General features: G+C 39.9%; 1 protein-coding gene across 3 annotated transcripts in view; it reads right to left on the bottom strand.

The window, feature by feature from the left end:
* The window catches only part of PLCG2 (phospholipase C gamma 2), a 55,771-nt gene that overhangs the window by 5,886 nt on the left and 32,236 nt on the right, over positions 1 to 17,649 (bottom strand). For all 3 annotated transcript variants that reach the window (XM_063410514.1, XM_063410513.1, XM_063410515.1), the window contains 17 exons: positions 17,443 to 17,547; positions 17,139 to 17,228; positions 16,421 to 16,599; positions 15,850 to 16,050; positions 14,488 to 14,607; positions 13,283 to 13,463; positions 11,911 to 11,979; positions 10,671 to 10,780; positions 9,784 to 9,880; positions 8,788 to 8,854; positions 8,378 to 8,535; positions 5,644 to 5,746; positions 4,481 to 4,690; positions 3,741 to 3,886; positions 2,631 to 2,745; positions 1,280 to 1,447; positions 882 to 970 (listed from right to left, as the gene is read on the bottom strand). In XM_063410514.1, coding sequence (XP_063266584.1) covers positions 882 to 970; positions 1,280 to 1,447; positions 2,631 to 2,745; positions 3,741 to 3,886; positions 4,481 to 4,690; positions 5,644 to 5,746; positions 8,378 to 8,535; positions 8,788 to 8,854; positions 9,784 to 9,880; positions 10,671 to 10,780; positions 11,911 to 11,979; positions 13,283 to 13,463; positions 14,488 to 14,607; positions 15,850 to 16,050; positions 16,421 to 16,599; positions 17,139 to 17,228; positions 17,443 to 17,547 — 2,208 coding nt within the window. The remainder of the gene's footprint in view (positions 1 to 881; positions 971 to 1,279; positions 1,448 to 2,630; positions 2,746 to 3,740; positions 3,887 to 4,480; positions 4,691 to 5,643; positions 5,747 to 8,377; positions 8,536 to 8,787; positions 8,855 to 9,783; positions 9,881 to 10,670; positions 10,781 to 11,910; positions 11,980 to 13,282; positions 13,464 to 14,487; positions 14,608 to 15,849; positions 16,051 to 16,420; positions 16,600 to 17,138; positions 17,229 to 17,442; positions 17,548 to 17,649) is intronic.

Raw genomic sequence — 17,649 nt, 5'->3', positions numbered from 1 at the left:
TGCAGGCACAAATCCCTCCAGAGATGTAACGACTTAAGAGTTCATAGAAGCTGATGTTTCAATCAGAAAAATAATGTAACTGGTGTGAAGTGCAGCGTGGGCCTGAAAGGGTTGACAGACTACAAATAAGAAGCTGAACTTTTTTTTTTTTGATCTGCATCAGAAGGGTGCTGGAAAGCACCCTGAAACTTTCATCATATCACAAGTGTATTTAAATTACATAATGTATTACTGAGAAAGAGTCTGAGAAATATCCTACAAATCAACATCCACAGCAGCACCCTTGGAACACCAATAAACACTGTTCACAGATCAGCTGCTTTAATGCCTGCATTCATGAGCATCGTTATTTTTCCCTTATGTCTTTTAAAATACTACTATTTCAAGTAGGTGTTTAGAGGGGCTTAAAAAGAGCAGATTAGCAGTTCTTTAAGAACCAGATAAGTCTTCTACTTGATGGGTTGTTTATTTTAATGAAATACTGGGAGAAATTACTATCTTCTATTGCTGAAGTGATTTCTTTTTATGTAGGACCTTTAAAAAAAAAGATTAATCTATGAAGCTAAAGCTGATTTTAGCTAGCTTTGCATGGCATCAGTCAGTTAACAAGGAAAGATAACGACCATGCTGCTACAGCAAAAACTATTTGAGGTAATGAGGCTTTGTTTGTGCATTATTTCTTTTAATAACCGTGTAATCTGTCCACCCAGAGGGAGAGTAACTCAATTTGTTCTATTTGTCTTCCCCAGTACCTGCAGAAGAAATGCCTGACAACACCACATCAGACACAGAACAGAAAACTGAATCCTCAGCTCCTGGTTTGCACAAAGAACTGGTAACACACACACTGAGTGCACACAACAAACCCCAGTGCTTCTCACCAGAACTTGCTGCATCTCACAGTGCACCAGAAGTGAGGCCAGCTCTATATCTTCACTGTAGCCATTCTTGAGAGGAACTGACCTAAAACCTGGGCAGGGGGAAGGAAAACAAAACAGTTACAGAGTCCATCAAGGGGGAATTTGCAGTTACAGAAATGGTGCACACTTTGAACATTCTTCAGGGCTCAGGTGCTCCTCTGCTGAGAGCAGGCTCTGCTGTGGCCATTGCAGAAAAGCAAAAGGCAAGACTGGCAAAATTGAGAAAAATCTGATTTCACATGCTCTTGAAAACTAAAGCCAGAGGAAGGAGCTTCATTGAGGCAGGAGGGAGTCTGGCATCAGAGAGGAAAGCAGAGTTCAATAATGCTCAGCAGTACCTCATTATAACCAGATCTCACCTGATTTGATTCCTTTGATGGGAAAAGTGGCATGTGCTAAGAAGTTGGGATCACTGAACATATCCTCCTCATAAACAACAAAGCGCAGGAACGCCAGATTTGGGTCGTAAATTTCAAATTTCACTTGCTCTGCATAAGGTGCCCAAATTGGATTAAGGCCATTGTCATCTGTAATGAAAAGGAAACATTTGCAGTATGAAGCAATAATTTCACTTCATTCACATATGAGTGTGTATCCAAGGACATTTTCTAGGGGTACAGAAGCCCAAAAATCCTATTTACCATCTGTCTGATGTTGTAACCTTGCTTCAGAAAGTTTGTATTTGTTTACTTGGTGGTGGGGGTGGGAGGAAACTTGGCAGGGATGAAAATTCATGAAGAAAAGCTATTATTTGTATTCAAACATATCAAACCCCTTGGACATGTATTTGTAATAAAAAGAAAAAGCTAATTAATTTCTCATGTTCATAAGCCTCATGCTCCATATCCAAGAGAAAGCAGGAAAAGCACTGGTCCAATTTTGTAGTTATGTACAGAACACCAAGATTTGGTATGTGTGACACAGCCAAGAAGTTTGCTCTCTAAAGTCTTGGTCACTTCCCACAGAAAGTTTAAATCACAATCATCTTCTCTGAAGTACTGAGAAGCCACAATGCACATTCTGCTTCTGATGCTGTGTTTATTTGCCACTGGTATCACTGGTTTGGATAATCATAATCAAAGCCTGGTTTTTCCTAGAGGAACACTGCTGCATCCAGAAACACAAAGTGGTGGAATATGAAGTGGCTGAAATACTGCCCCATTTCAGCACACTTAAGTTCATGCACACCAAACACATTCCTTACCCAGAACTCCCCAGGACTAAGCTTTGATCAAACTTCTGATGCATTTCAAGTTAAACTGTTTTACAGCCCTATACACCCAAGCTGTCTCCAAGGGGGTGCCAGTCTTAGAACCTCAGTTTAAATAAACACAGTCTGGAGCTCACAGTAGTAACTCCCCACTTGGGCCAGACTTTTGGGAACTGATCAGCATTGTTGGAGGCATTCTCAAGACAGTAATTATTTCAAAATATGCAAATACACAAACTTATGCATGGGCAACAACATAAAAGAATAGGACTTTTTTTCCCCCAAACCACAACAGTGCTGTTTTTTCTAAATTTAATATACAATGAAGTTTCTCAAATTAACAGGCCCCAAGATAAGCAAAGGAACAAGCCTTTGTGACTCATCAGTCCAGAACTATAGTTAACTTACTCCTCCTATAATGTTCATCCACTGCTCACTTTATTTAAGTACCCTGGAAGCAGAACCATATTCCTGCAACACAGAAACGCACAGATACTCACTCACAACTGTTGTCTTGAATTTGTTGTTGTCATATTCAGTCCCACAAATTTCAACCTCTACAAAGGGACAGGCGATGCTTCTCCCAAGTTTAGGGAGATGACGAGCACCTAAAACCTGCAAAAGCAACTGCAAATATAACCATGTCCAAAGGAAACTTGGCATTGTTGTTGCTGAACAGAAGGCAGCCTACAGAACTAGAGAGGGGGAAAATCCAGAACATGGAAAAGCACACATTCTCTCTCTTGAATATGTTTGCATGTATTATCTGTGCCAATAACAATACCTCCCAGAGTCTGGGTAACTCAACGATTTTCGTTGTAAGAAAAGAAAAAAAATAAGGACACTGTAGCTGACATTCTTTACACACAGTGTGCAGCTCCAGGCCAGGCCTGCAGCACAAGTTTTGTTATCTTGTTTATTACATACCCATTTCAAGACATTTCTGCTTTGCATTCACAGGCCCTGTTTACATCACCTTTAAACTGTAGTGAAGAGTAATTAATGTGTTTCTACTTTCTCAGAAAACATTCTTTTAAAGAACCTGTCTTGCTGCATAGCAACTGAGAACAGAAACAAGTTCAACCCTGTTTGGCACCTAGTCAAGATGGCAACATTTTCCAAAGATAAACTCATCTCTTGAAGAAAAATGAGAATGACATTCAGATTAAGTCACAGTGTATTACATATGAAGTGGAGGGTCAGCTTATTAAGTTTTCTGTTTAATTTCTGTGTTTCATTACAAATATCTTTCTTGCACACTCAAAATCCCTGAACTAGTTTGCTGCTAATCAATCTCCAGTATGACCCTTCTAGTAAGAATTCATTTGATTGAAAATTCAAGTTAGTTCATTTGATGTATTTATTTGCAATTACACAAAATCACCCCAGGATTGTGTTTTCAATCCTACAGCACATTCTTCATTAGCATGATAAAGACATGTGTTTCTTTTCAGGAACCAGTGAAGTTAGTTTTATTCTCACACACACTGACATTTAAAACAGTATTTTGACAATCTGTCAGATCTTTCTCTGAAACATAATGGCTTTATTTTTAGTTTTATAGATATTTATGACTTGTAAAAAAACCATAATTTATAAAAGAGATTTACCCTCACTGTCATAATCATCTGCAATTTCCTCTTGGAGTCATTTGGCATTGGGTCATACTCCTCATTTCTCATGCTCTCTGGCTGCAGCACGTAGCCAGTGCGTCCATTCAGGGAAAACAAGGCATGGTTCAATTGCATGTATTTATCTGGGGAGAGAGTTACACAGTCTCAACACAAGATCCCCTGGAAAAAGCTAAGGAAATATCAGATTAATGGCTCCACTCTGCCATTCTTTCTGGTCACCACTTCATCAGAAAGAGCTGCAAAGGTGGGAGACTCGGTTCCTTCAGTAACTGAATCAGACAGGCCATTTTTCACCAATTCTAATCCCAAAAAAACCCACCTCCATCCCCAATTAGCTTCCTAGCAGTGAATCACAGACTAGCTGGCCCTCACCAGAAATTGAATACTTTCTGCAGCCTTTCTTGTGGCTGCACAGCCATTCATCCATCTGAAACTCACTGGAAGTATCTCTGTTTGCTTACCACAAAGAGATCAAGCTGAAATAAATCTTTTAGGGCTTGGGGCAGTTAGGCTCAGAGACAGGGCTTTTAGAGACCTATTTCTGGGGCCCAGCTCTGGATGGCAACCCACACTTTAAAAAGCAAACTTCAAACACCGCTTCTTGCAGAGAAGTTCAAATAATTAGGATGGTGATTAGAAAGCCAGAAGAGCCATAAAGGAGCTCATTTACAATAAAACAGAAGGTGGATTAGATTCTTTTTCCAAGGGAAAATTACCTGGAGTTTGGAAGTTCAGAGCCACCATCTGGGAACCACAAAGCCAGAGGCGAAATGGGTCATAGTTGGATGAGTCAACCCTCTGTCCTTTGGGATAGACACGGGTCAGGCCCTTCAGGTTGTACTTCAACAACTCCAGTGGCTTCTGCTTAACTATGCTCTCTGCCTTGGTTTCCACAAAAGAACGGATTTCTCTGAAATCAGGATTGTCTACACAGAGCAGGAGGAAGAAGAGTGGTTACCAGAGGAAGAAATGGACATTTATACTGTATTTTCACCAACACTTTGTTTTACTTTGTTTTACTTTGTTTTGCCTTGTTGTTTAATGCAATAATTGGCACTGTTTTCAGGCAGACACAGTAAAGTGGTTGAAAATCAAGCCTGAAAGTTAAAATTGCCTTCCTGCCACATGATTTACAGGAGGGCAGATAAGAGCTTGCAGTCATGTTCTCATCTCATCATTGCTAATAATGTACTTCTGATCACTATAATACATATTTAAATGAGACATCTTTTCCTGGGTCTAAATGGGGAGAAGAAAGGGTGAGCCAGGGTTAGCCAATGTCTCAAAAAATTACTATAATTATAATGTCTTAAATGCAGTGACAGCTTATTAAAAACATTTGCGAAGAAACTTAAAGAAAAAGGGCACATTTGCTGGCTTCTCCAGCAGGAATGACAAAAACATGGAATAAAAAGTACATATTTCAGTGTCAGAATGCACAGCTGCACTAGTTATATTATGAAGCCATACATCATTCCAACAGCTTAGTCCTGGCAAACATGTTCTTACAGTAAAATTAAAAAATGCACAGTAAACGTATTTATGAAGGTTTTTTTACAAACAAATCACAAGTGTTCAGCCAGAGTTTTTAATCTCAAAAAAGTCAATTGACACATAACTAGTGAGCTTCCCCATGGAATATTTATCTGAGAGGGTGTCTCCAGTTAACTAATTAAAATTTGTGACAGTTCTTTTGTGACAGATGAACAGCACCAAGTTCCCTGGTGTACAACTTCAAAGTTGTTTTTGAAAACTGCCTGGGTGAAGCAGAACTTTGTTTTCCAATAGGACAGGTTTTATCTTCAGACCTAAAATCCCAACTAACATCTGTAAAGATAGAAGAAAGGGTAAAAATCAGATGTAATATTAAAGGCAATACCTAAATTGTCCTTGGTTTTGCTTGTTGGCTTGCAGTAGATTACTAGATCGGATAATTCAATAGCAATTAACTGATTCTTTTCCCAGTATTTCCTCCTGTTCTCCTGGAAAACATAACAAAGTTTTAGATTACAGGAACACTGAGTATTATGGCACAGTAGCTCCAGAGTGCACTCTGATGAATGCCTTCTTTGGTGCCCAGATTCCTACCTGATACCTTATACACGTGCACAGATGTAATACACTTTCAGATCCAGCTCAGAGAACAATAACCAAATGGTGAGGTTTAGTTGGGGATGTATTTTTAAGGGGCTTTTTGGTGGGGAGAAAGGTGTTGTTTTATAAGCAAGGGTTTCAGTTCTTCCCTGACCAGTCATGCTTGAAATCCTGGCAACACTTTATTTTTTCTTCTAATGGGGCTCTACTCAACTCATTTTTAGTTACATTTTTAACCCTACACCTCATATAAATGCAAATGTATGCAGAAAAAATGCAAAGGGTAGTAAAGTGTTTCTGTGTCTATTTATAATCCTTGGCAGAACTTAAGTCTTGTTAGTTACTCCCAAACAGTGAAATACAAACCCTCTGAGCATCATTCCAATGTCGTTTTCTACTTGTGCACCAAACCCATCATGTTCTGGATGGAAAATTATGTGCAATCTTGTTGAAATCCCCAGTGCCAAAGCCACTCTCTCAACTTCCACGTTTGCAAGCACCTGCTCTGAGGAAGCTGAGCAGTGAGCCCTGCCAGCAGAGATGGGAACTGCTGAAAGCAGCAAGACGTGTCCTGAGTGGAGACATTTGGGCTGGAGCTTTTCAGGCAGAAGCAGCAGCTACAGGATAAAACACGACAGAAGAGTCCCATACCTAACAGTGATTAGCTTTGGCACAAAAGATCATGAAGCAGCAGCAATCAGGAAGCCTTCCAAAAGAATTCCCTCAACAAGACAAATATAAAAGGAATGAAAATCAGAACTAGGAAGCCACGGGTTTCCAGAATATCTCACTGAACCAGAGATTATACATTGAAGTCTAAGAAAAACAAAGAGGAATGTAGTGTTTAGTGTTGGAAATAACCTTGGGAAAAAGCTGTACAAACCTCACTGGACTTAGTGATCCACCACAGTTCCCAGACATTACTCAACAGTAGCCAGAGCTCTGAGCAGCAAAAGATCACTCTTTGGTGACATGGGCTCATTTCTAGCCAGAACCCTCTAGAGAGAACCAAGCAGAGGAGCAAGGAACCGCCACTGCAGGGAGCATGGCAAGTGTCAGTACTGAGCAGAGATTACAAGAGACATGAAGCTTAGTTTTGTTTTTTGTGCATAATAGACATTGCCCAAAATCAAACTCCTTTAAAAATCCCCCTACATCACATTGCAGCACACTCTTAACTCAGTGTGCTTCTTCCTTCCCCAAAATTCAGCCTCTTAACTGACTGGCAACAAGGGCCTCTCCTCCTCTTCATCCCCTCCCCAGGCAGCAGTCAGTCTATCATGTGAACTTTGTAGAGGCCACGCTGTGAGAAAAGCCTCCCAACTGAACAGAAATGAGTTTTAAAGCATCTTTGAACACAGACTGTTTAATACTTCTCCAACTGTATGAAGAGAGAAAAAGCTGCCAGGCTCCTGAAGACCCATTGTTGTAGCATAAAAACATTCAATTTGGAGACACTTCTTTTAGGTCATGTTTCTCTTTTTCTCATTTTTACTTCTAAATGAAAGCCTGGCACAAGAACTGTATCCCTCCTCCCCCAACAAGAGGTCAACAGCTCCTGTTGCTTCTCCCCTTGCTGTATTTACAACCCTCTGCTTGAGACATCAACTTGTCCGCTATAAATAGGATGAGGACGACCCTCAGAGCACTTCCATTCCATATGACAGATAAACAGCATGAGCCAACACGATACTGAAACACATTTTCCATCAACCATATCACCCACTTAACAATAAAAGGTAAATAAAAGCAACAACAAGAAAGAATATCCTTAAGCACAGCCAAAGTAAGGACTTTCTGTCAAATCAGAGACTTCTTAAATACTAGAAAAGATTACAGGGAGGTAAATTAGTACATCAGATCAGGAAAAGCAAGTCCTGAAGAATGTCTTTAAGTGGCAGTAGAGGGATATAGAAGCTAAATTTAGGCAGAATCCTTGAATCTTTAGGCAAGTATTTGGCCTACTACTATTGAAGAACTGGGAAATCCAGAATGTGGTAATTAGTTACAAATTAAGTATTAGCCAAACAATCCTCTATCAGTGCCACTGCAATCACTGGAAAACAGAGTTAGCAAAGAGGATAAGAAGAGCTTAGGGAATGGCAGCTCAGATCTCACACATCCTCACTGGTGGATTCCCAGCTCTGAAAAGAACAGTCTGACATCAGAGCTCCTGCTGCTTAACACTGGGATGAACCAGTGTGACCAGAAGGAAAACTGTAGTGGTATCCATTCTGGTCTACCAAGCACACTTCACTGAGGGACAGGGTGTAACACAGACAGAACTCTGCTGGAAAACTCCTGTTAACATCAATGGACATAAAATGCTAATTCATGTACTATTCCCCAGAGAGATTGTGGAACAAGATGCACAGCAGCAATAAAACAAAGAGCAATATGCAAGAGGCTGAAGGACCATGTGAAAGCAACATTTAGCAGTATAGGGCGGCTAAAGACAAAAGCTATTATAAATTTATAGCAGTACATTATTAAAACAACACATAAATTTGCAGCAATACCTCTTCTGCTGTTTTCCAAGTGATCTCACGGATACTTTGGAACCATTCAAAGAGTTCTTCTACTTTATCAGTTGCAAACTCAACACATGGATCTTCTGGGTTCTTAGGTTCCAGAATGAAGACAAAAGGCTTTTTGTGTTTTCCTTGTGGCATTTTCACTGTTAGGTAATACCATAGCAAGAAATTTATACTGAAATCCAACAGCTCTCTTTCTAAGGTGTCATTGTTGATTTATTGCAGCATTTAGTATTACAAAATTTCAACATATTAATTTTGCTGGCTATATTATTACAAATAGATGTTTGAAGGGTTTGACTTGGGTTTTTTTAAATCTCTCCTGCTAAACATAAAAGAGTCTACTCAACAGAGAAAGGTCAGGAGTCCATATATAAGCATCAGAAAATACACACCAACGTTGTAGGTATTGAGCACCAGGATGCCACGACACAGAGAGCCCAGCGGGTTGTCCTCAATGATCTGAAAAACATGAGTTAAATCTCACCCTAAATCTCTTCAATGAACACGCACAGGACATTAACAAATAATAAATGTGCACCATTAAATCTAATCTCAGCTTTACTGAAAGCATGCTCACCGTGATGTTTGAAAGACTGTCTTCATTTCTAAAAAACAGACAAGAATCTCTCCAGTGAGAGCAGTCAAAGCAAGACTACTTTGTAGTAGCTTCTGTCCTGACACAACTGTTCATTTTTTCAAGTCTGCTTAAGGTTACAATAACCAGGAGGGGAGGAAATGTAATACTTGTGGTTTTCTCCAAAGACTTCTGGAAAATCATTGGAAGAGCTTCAGAAGAACAAAAGAATTCAATGTTTTATTTTTGAAATTCAAACATGTCAAAACTTATTACTGTTCAGTTCTGTTTTCTTTTGTTCAAGAGCTCTTTGTCCAAGACTCAAGACCAGATTTTTTTAGATTCTTTTGACAAACATTTATGCATAAAAACTTGATCATGGGGAATAAATGACTAGTACGGTGTGTGTGGACATACAATTTTCTTATTTGCAAATATTAAGATAGTGATTATACAGGAAAACTAGTTAAGCTTCAGGTATGTTATTGTTTAGCCAAACTATGAAAAATCTAAACTGTTTATGATTTTTATTAGCAGGAAACAACCAGAATCTCCTAAAACCTCATCAATTCAGCTATCATAAAATCATAAATATGTGAGGGTCCCTTCCAACACAAGGTATTCTAGCTCCTTAAATAGCTTTCAGCAAGGAATGTCCTCACAAAAATATTTAGCAGCAGAGAACAAGGAAGAATGCATTCATCCTTCTATTCTGCTCTCCCAAACACAGCACGTGGAATTGTGAGTGTACAAACCAGACTTCTACTTCCAGTAGGTTGCCAAGGAAATGTAGTGGACAAACCATAACTCTCACCTGATTTTCAAGCTCAGCAGAGTTATCAGATGACAGATCTTCAACATAATTAGATGGAAAATAATGTTGGACTTTTTCTCCATAATCCCCCTTCCACCTGAATTTAAACAGAAAAGTAGAGTGAATGAAAAAAAAAGTTAAAGAGCTTCAAAAGGCCATTAATGAAGCAATAATCCCCAAGAAATTGTTCATTAATACCTCATACTAGATTGTCTAGCTGGCTATCACCAAAAATATAAATGATGAAGTAGCTAAGAGCTCTAACAAAGTGATCATTAACTGTAGTAACAGATGATTTCAGAGGGATTACAGTTACTGTAAACTGCAATTAATGACTTAAGAGGCTTTTTCCCCCTCCAGTACTAAAAATACTATTATGTGGTTGATTACCCTGTTGAAACTACAGGGAAACATTAGATTCCCAAGCTTTCCAAGCAATTTACAAGCCAGCTAAAAAAGAAAACCTGTTATGAAAGGAGACTGTACAGAGCACTAAAAAAGGCAGGTTTGATTCCTGAGAAATGCTTAGCAGAGCAAGGACAGAAGTAGAGCAATGATTGCAATGACTTCCCAGAACACACAAATGTTCAGCAAGGATGGATGTAGTACAGGAAAAAAATATGGGATATACCAGGCTGTGAAGGTTCTGCAGGCTGAGGTTATTGCTGTGGGATAGAAAAATGAAAAAGACATGAAAGGAGAATTGAAGATTAGGGGATTTTGTGTTTGCGGTTTTTTTAATAAACTGGCATAAAGATTTATAAGGGCACAGTTAATAAGCAGCAATCAGACAACAGACAGTTTTTGAAAACTACTACTCAAAGCTCATTTTTTCCTCCATCTAGTAAGTCACCAGACGTTCTCCCAGGAGGAATCTTTGTCCTTACCAGCCTCCAGTTTCCTTTGTGACATTATGAATTAAAGCTCCTCGAGAGAAGCTCAATTCATCACTCCTTTTGGCTCTGTAGTCATACAAGGCTTTCACTGTTCTCTGAGGCTTTAAGAGAAACAGAGCAAAGGGGTCATTTGGGGGGACGGGTCATAAAATAATCAATAATGCAATCTTAAAACAAAAAAACCAGGGAGGATAGCATTTTTTTTGTTGTTTTGTTGAAGCTTAGAAAACAAAATACTGAAGTTCCAGAGTGACATCTATTGGTGGAAGTAAGTGATGCTACTTTGGTATTCTTCAAGTATCAGCTTGGAAAAAAAAGAAAAAATAGAATCTTTTGTGGGTGCTGCAACATAATTAAGGTAGAACACATAAAACAAAAAATTTTAAAAAACAAAGTGACATATAAATCTTCTATTTTTATAACACATTTTTGTAGGCATTTGGAGTTTTCAAGCTTAGGTGCCTACAAAACCACATCAGGTATCCTGCTGGTCACATTTCCCTTAGGAAGACATGCAGTTTTAGCAGGATGAGCTAAACCTTTATCTTAAATTTATTACTACCCAAATGCTTCAGCAGCAATACAAACTCACTGGCCAAGAAGACTTAAAAGAATTATAGTCACAAAATTTACAAGCAGGTGATTTTCATGAGTATTTATGAGTAGGCAGGCACTAGCAAGAATTAGATACATAATGTTTGCTGGGACACCTGTTTTTAAAACAGTGTATAAAGGATAAAAGCTCTAATAACTCATTAATAGACCAAAGGCACCAAATTTTTATAGAAAGCACATGGGAAAGCTCTGCACTTACTTGTGCATGCAGAACGTGTTTGCTAATGGAACAAGAGTGCACAGACACCCACAGACACAGAAATTTTCATGTTGTACTTTCTTTCCATGAAGATGTGACCTTCTCAAATTGAACCCTCTCACAGGGATTATATTTGGGGGCCCACAAAACCAAATCACCTCCACAGACCCCAGAGCAGCAAGTGCCCAAATCCCAGTGTGAATAAATCACGAAAGGATTAGCACACAAGAAAATGTGTGGGTACAGATTTTAAAGAGAGGCTAGAAAAGGGTCACACCCTTTAAATGTCTGTTGTCCAGTCCACCCTAGATGAAGCAGCCTGATGCTTTCAATTCTTTTTATTACTGCCAACAGGAAACCAACAAGTCTAATTTCCAGAAGTCTACAGTAAGTGTGACTATCTTTCTTTAAGCATACCACTGTGGGGGTGATTTCACTGGGCTCCACATACATCTTGACATCATAGAGGGAATTAATATCTTTTTCCTAAAAACAAGAAAGAAAAAATCAAGTTTCAGGAATCAAAAAATTGTAAAAGTATTTCATGTTTATGGAACATTTATTTCTGAAAGCAACTTTTTGACAGAACATAGGCCAACAGAAGAGAAGCCAAATACATCTGTTTTGTTCACTTCTGAACATAACTTGAGTGTGTTATTTAATCTATCTATGCCTCAGTTTAATGAACAGTAAAACCCAATGAAACAGCAATACCTCATAAAGTATATTTTAATTAATCTTTTAATACTCTTCTGTGTGCCACCAGAAAAGAAATACCTGCACTTATGATTTCTGTGTTACAGTACTTTAGTACCAGGATTGGCTTCACTATTAGATAACTCTACAACACTATACAGAGTCATATTTTTCATTTTATCATCTCCTTGTGATTCCATTTGAACCAAGTCCTAAGATACAGAACCTTTGCTGTAGGCAACATTATAAAAAAATCCTGAGGTCTAAAATCTTTTTAGTCCCTTTTAGTCTCCCCAGAAAAAACAAAATCCCCAGGTTTTGATTTCCTCAGACCTGCCAGATGTAGTTTCCTGCAGCTTCTAAAAGACATATATTGAACAGTGAAGACAGCACCTCAGGCTTTCCAAAGCAAAGCTCCCTCAAAATGAAACGCATCCATCCAGAAAATACTCCTTTATCCTCAGCTAATTATCCAGGCTCCTAGTTTAGTCAATGGCTAGAGAGAAGTCTCCAGGGGAGCTTTCCTCCTGCTTACCTCAGAGCGAGCCTTCAGAGGTACCTTTTACCACAGAAGATGGTAGGATACCATCCCTGAAATGTCCATTGTGAGAGGCAGAGCAGAATATTTCATTTTTTTCCGAAGCTCTTAGCAATTGCCATCTGCACAATCATTTTAAGACACTGCCCACTTCAGCAACAGAAGACAGGGCCAACTGTACACCAGGCTATTATCAAAATCTCATTTTAGCAGGGCAACGACCCCCAGTACACAGTGGGGCTTTTCTAATCAAACCATGGGGAAGGCAAGAGCTGCTTTTAATCAAAATGAAGCTGTTCTTCACACCTTTGTGAGAGAAGTGAGTATTGCCATTTCAATTTCATAGAGCGACCTGGTTAACCTAACCCAGAGATCCCGTGCCAGAGCCAGAGGCCATCCCAGGCCATCCCAGTCCATCCCAATCCATCCCAGCTCATCCCAGTCCATCCCAGCCCATCCCAGTCCATCCCAGTTCACCCCAGCCCATCCCAGTCCATCCCAGTCCATCCCAGCCCATCCCAGCCCATCCCAGCCCATCCCAGTCCATCCCAGTACCGTGCTGTAGCGCTCCAGCAGCTCCTCTGTCACGGGGTAGCGCAGTTTCATCTTCCTGTACAGCGGGTGCTTCTCGTAGTAGGTCACCAGCTCCACCAGGCTCTCAAAGTAGGCCGAGGTTCCCAGCACGAAGTGCCGCCCCTCCTGCTGGATTCGGAAGTGCTTCACCTTCCCCTCCGCCCTGCACAACACGGGCACAGCAGGGAAAGGTGTCAGTGCTCACGGGGACAGCAGCACGGCTCTGAACTGCTGCTCTGCACCTTCGTCGTGGGAAATGACTTCTCTCTCTAACAAAGCCTCTTTTATTCGATTATTATGATTATTATAATCATTTTGATAGCTACGGAAATCAGTTTTTAAAGAAATAAAACTCTTTTGTGTTTGAACACAAGGTTGGTGTTTGCATTGATAAATGCAGTAAAACCATCTATTGACAACCACCCCACCCAAAAAGATTCCTAAACCCTATTCAAGCTGCTGAAGTTTTGGTACATCTTGTTTTCCCTGGTGTGAAATGGTTTTATTTAGATGCTGCAGCTCCAGCTACTTCAATTTCCACCTTGGTAACAGCAGAAAACTTCACTCCAAAGTACACAGGAGACTGGGGAATTTTGGACATCTTCAGTACACAATTAGGCATGAAAGTAAGCAACTTTGTATGTTGCTAAACTATGCATTTTCAGAGAAACACAATTTGATCTGAAGACGTGATGCAGAACACCACAATTCCATATATTTCATTAATGTTTTTACAATAACCACAAAACTGTTCAAAACTATTTCCCCTGGTGAGAGGAGCCAACAGTTTCACTTTGACATTCCAGTTTTATGACAGGTCAGGATTTCTAGGGGATAAGAACAGAGAATCATCAAAGAACCTGCACTGCAGTTTTGAAGGAAACTTCAAAATAACACTCTTTAGCAAGGAGTGGCAAGGAATGAAAGAAGGGCTGGCCACCCATGTATGGGAAGAATGGGACAGCTGGTGCTCAAACTATCTTTACAACAGCATAAACGTTCAGGTCAGTCACAAATTAACTCTTGCACACACTCTCATACATGGGCCTGCTGCACAAATCAACCACGCTAATTATTTAAAGTTTGAATGCAAGCATAACATGACTCTAAAAAGACTACTATTGTTTTAAAAAGAAAAACCAGAATATTGTTGGGCTACTAGGTAAGGTAGTCCTGTCTTTTCTTACCTGAAAGTCATGGCAAAGGAATCAGGTTCATCTCTCCTTCTAATGAGAAAGGCTCCATCCCGAGGAATTCGCATGAGCATGTCTTCTGCCTCACCCCGGCTCAAGTTGTTATAGTACCAACTGCAACAGGGAAAAACCAGAATGGGCAAAGCTTTACAAGGCTTGTCAAAAGTCATTTATCAAGAATAACAGACAGCGTTATTAACAACAGAGTTTCAAACATTCTAAGAAAAATTATGCATTAGATTTTCCCCACCTTGGCACCTATGACAGTAGTTTATTACAAAACATTGTAAGACAGCAGTTTATTTTGGATGAAAGCATCGAGGATATATCAGGACACCTTGTCTGTCTGAAATCATAAAACATAAATCTGTATTTGTTCCTGAAACAAAGGCACTGCATCCTGCTTTTAGTCTGCCATCCGGTTTTCAGTATTTATTCCATTTTGACACAGTAGATTTAAGATAAAGCCTAAACACAGACAAAAGAAAGACACTGGGGATTTTAATTTTTATTCAGAGCTTGATTTTATTTTTCACCATAGGGATGGATCTGTCTTGGATCCAATGTGCCTTCAGTGAAGCTGTGGCCATTTATAGTGGCAGTGTGTCTCCATCTTATGCAGAAAGGCAGTAAAGTCTAACCCTTAAATTCTCCTTCCCCTCTCACTGGCTTCCAAAGTTATCTATGGGTGGCCAGTGACTCTCAGATCCCGGGGGTGGGGACAAAAAAAATTTAAAATCACAGATTAGTATTTTATGTGCAAGGTTTACTTTTGCCCACTGCAAAGAAAACAGAACAAAGGGCAACGATAACAGGGCAAGCTGTGCCCAGGATCTGCAGCAGACAAATACCAGCTGGAAATAAACGCCGTGCTTAGCTCCTGTCACACGGGGTGAAGTCAGCCTGACCAGCTCTGACAGGGTGAGGTGCAGGGTGGGGTTAAGCAAATGGAGCTCCTTGGGCTCACTGCCCCAGTGACAGGGCTTCCAGATGGCACAGACCACGACCACTTAGTTGCCAAACCACAGGCAACTACTAAACATCCAACCTGTCCCACCGGGTGTTGTAAAACACTGCACAGACAAAGGAAGAACTGGCACATTTCCACAGCATTACAGTTCTCACTGCTCTTCCAGTTGCTGCTAGGAAATTGCTTTCTCTTTTTGTTGTACCAGGTTCTCACAAAGTCAGTGTTCTCCCTCAGCATCTTTCAGGAAGCCTATTCCTCAAACTTCTACTGACAAGCAACACTGAAGGGTCCTCCTGAATCCAGGAAATCTTCTTTAAGTGGGCAAAAATCCCACCTGAAGCAAGGCAAGGACACTGACAGAGAGCAGGGCTTGCTTCTCTACATACTCTTTATTCTCGTGCGGGCAGGGGTTGGGCACAGCGTCGGTGAGGCGCAGCTCGAACTCAGCACATCGCAGGTGGGCCTCCTTGTAGTGTTGGATGAGATCATAGATGCTGTCAAAGGTGAGGTTGTCTGTCAGGTAATATTTCACAGTGTCCCCATCGCTGGTGGAACGGATCCGGCAGTGCTGGACTCTGCCTGACCTCCTGAAGGATAGAGGGGGCAGGAGGGAAATACAGGGTTTGTAACAGATTTTCTTCTTTCAAAGCATTTCTCCACCCATTCCTGGTCAACTACTTGTGGAGCTTGTGAAGAGGCAAGAAATCTGTGTCATCTAACAAAGTAACAAGTAACAAACTTTCTGACAAGGGAGGTTACAGGACCAAAAATAGTAATTTTCAACTGATAGTAGTTTAAAATCTGGCATAAATGTATTCTGCCAAATTTCCTCTGACAGCACGCTGGGTCAGAAATCCATCTGACACATTCCTTGTAATGTTCCAACCAGAAGAAAAAAGAAAACACCAAACCCAGACAAACAAATCCCTCATTAAATTTTTATGATAATAAGCATACCAGAATGACAAGGTGTAATCATCAGGGAAAGCTTCACTTTCCCTCACCAGGAATGTCCCATCCTTGCCACCCATTTCAGCACAATATTCCTGAAGCAGTTTCTCAGCAGTTGTTCTCCCTCCTTTCATTTTCCCATGGAACCATTTCTCTTTTAAGTGCAGTTCAGTTCGTTTCACCTCCTAGACCAGAAAATAAGAATTTTTTATAGCGTATTTCTAATTGTATGACTTTGAAACTCAGTACTTGTTATTGGTGATATATAACGATCTACTATTTCAGGATTTCAGCTCCTCCTAGGCCCGAGCTCTCCAGCCAATCACGTTTATAATCACCCTGCTTTACCATCCACAACAGCCAAGTAACACATTAGTAACACAATACATGTTAGTTCATTCTGCTTAGTTTGAGAACAGCAGTAATACTTAAAAGACAGTGCACACATCAGCATGAGCATAGAGGTACTGAAGTTATGTTTCATTGTCCTTGTACTCCTCCTTGCAAGGCCTCCACTAACCAAGGGAAAAAATTATGTTATTAAAAATAAGGTTAACTAGAGTTGACTTTGGCAAAGACCCCTTTATAGTTTTTTATCCCCACACTTGTTATCCAATACAGAACATCTACAATTTCATCAGCATAAAAAATACACATCTGTAGACATTGAAATAATCTGAAATAATAAAAAGAACATGTTTAAACAATAAAACAGAGCCATCACCTTTGATGAATCTTCATCAGCACTCTGTTCTATATCATCACTGAATGAAAGCTTTTCATCAGCAATAGCGCAGTAGTGCCGAGTCCATTTCTGAAAGTTGGGAAATATTAAAAACATTAACAGAGAGAAACTCACTAACCACTCTCAACCACAATCTCAAAACAGGGTGCAACAATTAAAAAACCCACTTTCTTCCCCTCATTTACACTTGTTCAATTGACAACATTACTTACAAAAATATTAAGAAAATTAATATTTAAAAAACCTGATTAACAACCTGTAGCAGATGTCATAGAAATAATACCTGTTCTATTGTGTCCCACATGTAAAGTTCTCCTTGTTGCTTCTTTTCTTCTTTCTTTTCTTCCAAGTTCACATCAATGTCTCCCTTTGGCCCCAGTTTTTTGTGCTTAAAAAAAAAATCAACATTCATACATTCAGAGAGAATCACACATAAAATTTGTGACAATGTTTTGGCACACTCAGTGTTACTGGAAGTGTCTCCCTCCAC

Source organism: Prinia subflava, chromosome 13 (genome assembly GCF_021018805.1).
Source record: "Prinia subflava isolate CZ2003 ecotype Zambia chromosome 13, Cam_Psub_1.2, whole genome shotgun sequence".
NCBI classification, from domain to species: Eukaryota; Metazoa; Chordata; class Aves; order Passeriformes; family Cisticolidae; genus Prinia; species Prinia subflava.
Note: the sequence above shows the minus strand (reverse complement) of the source record. Positions and strands in the feature narration are given on the sequence as shown.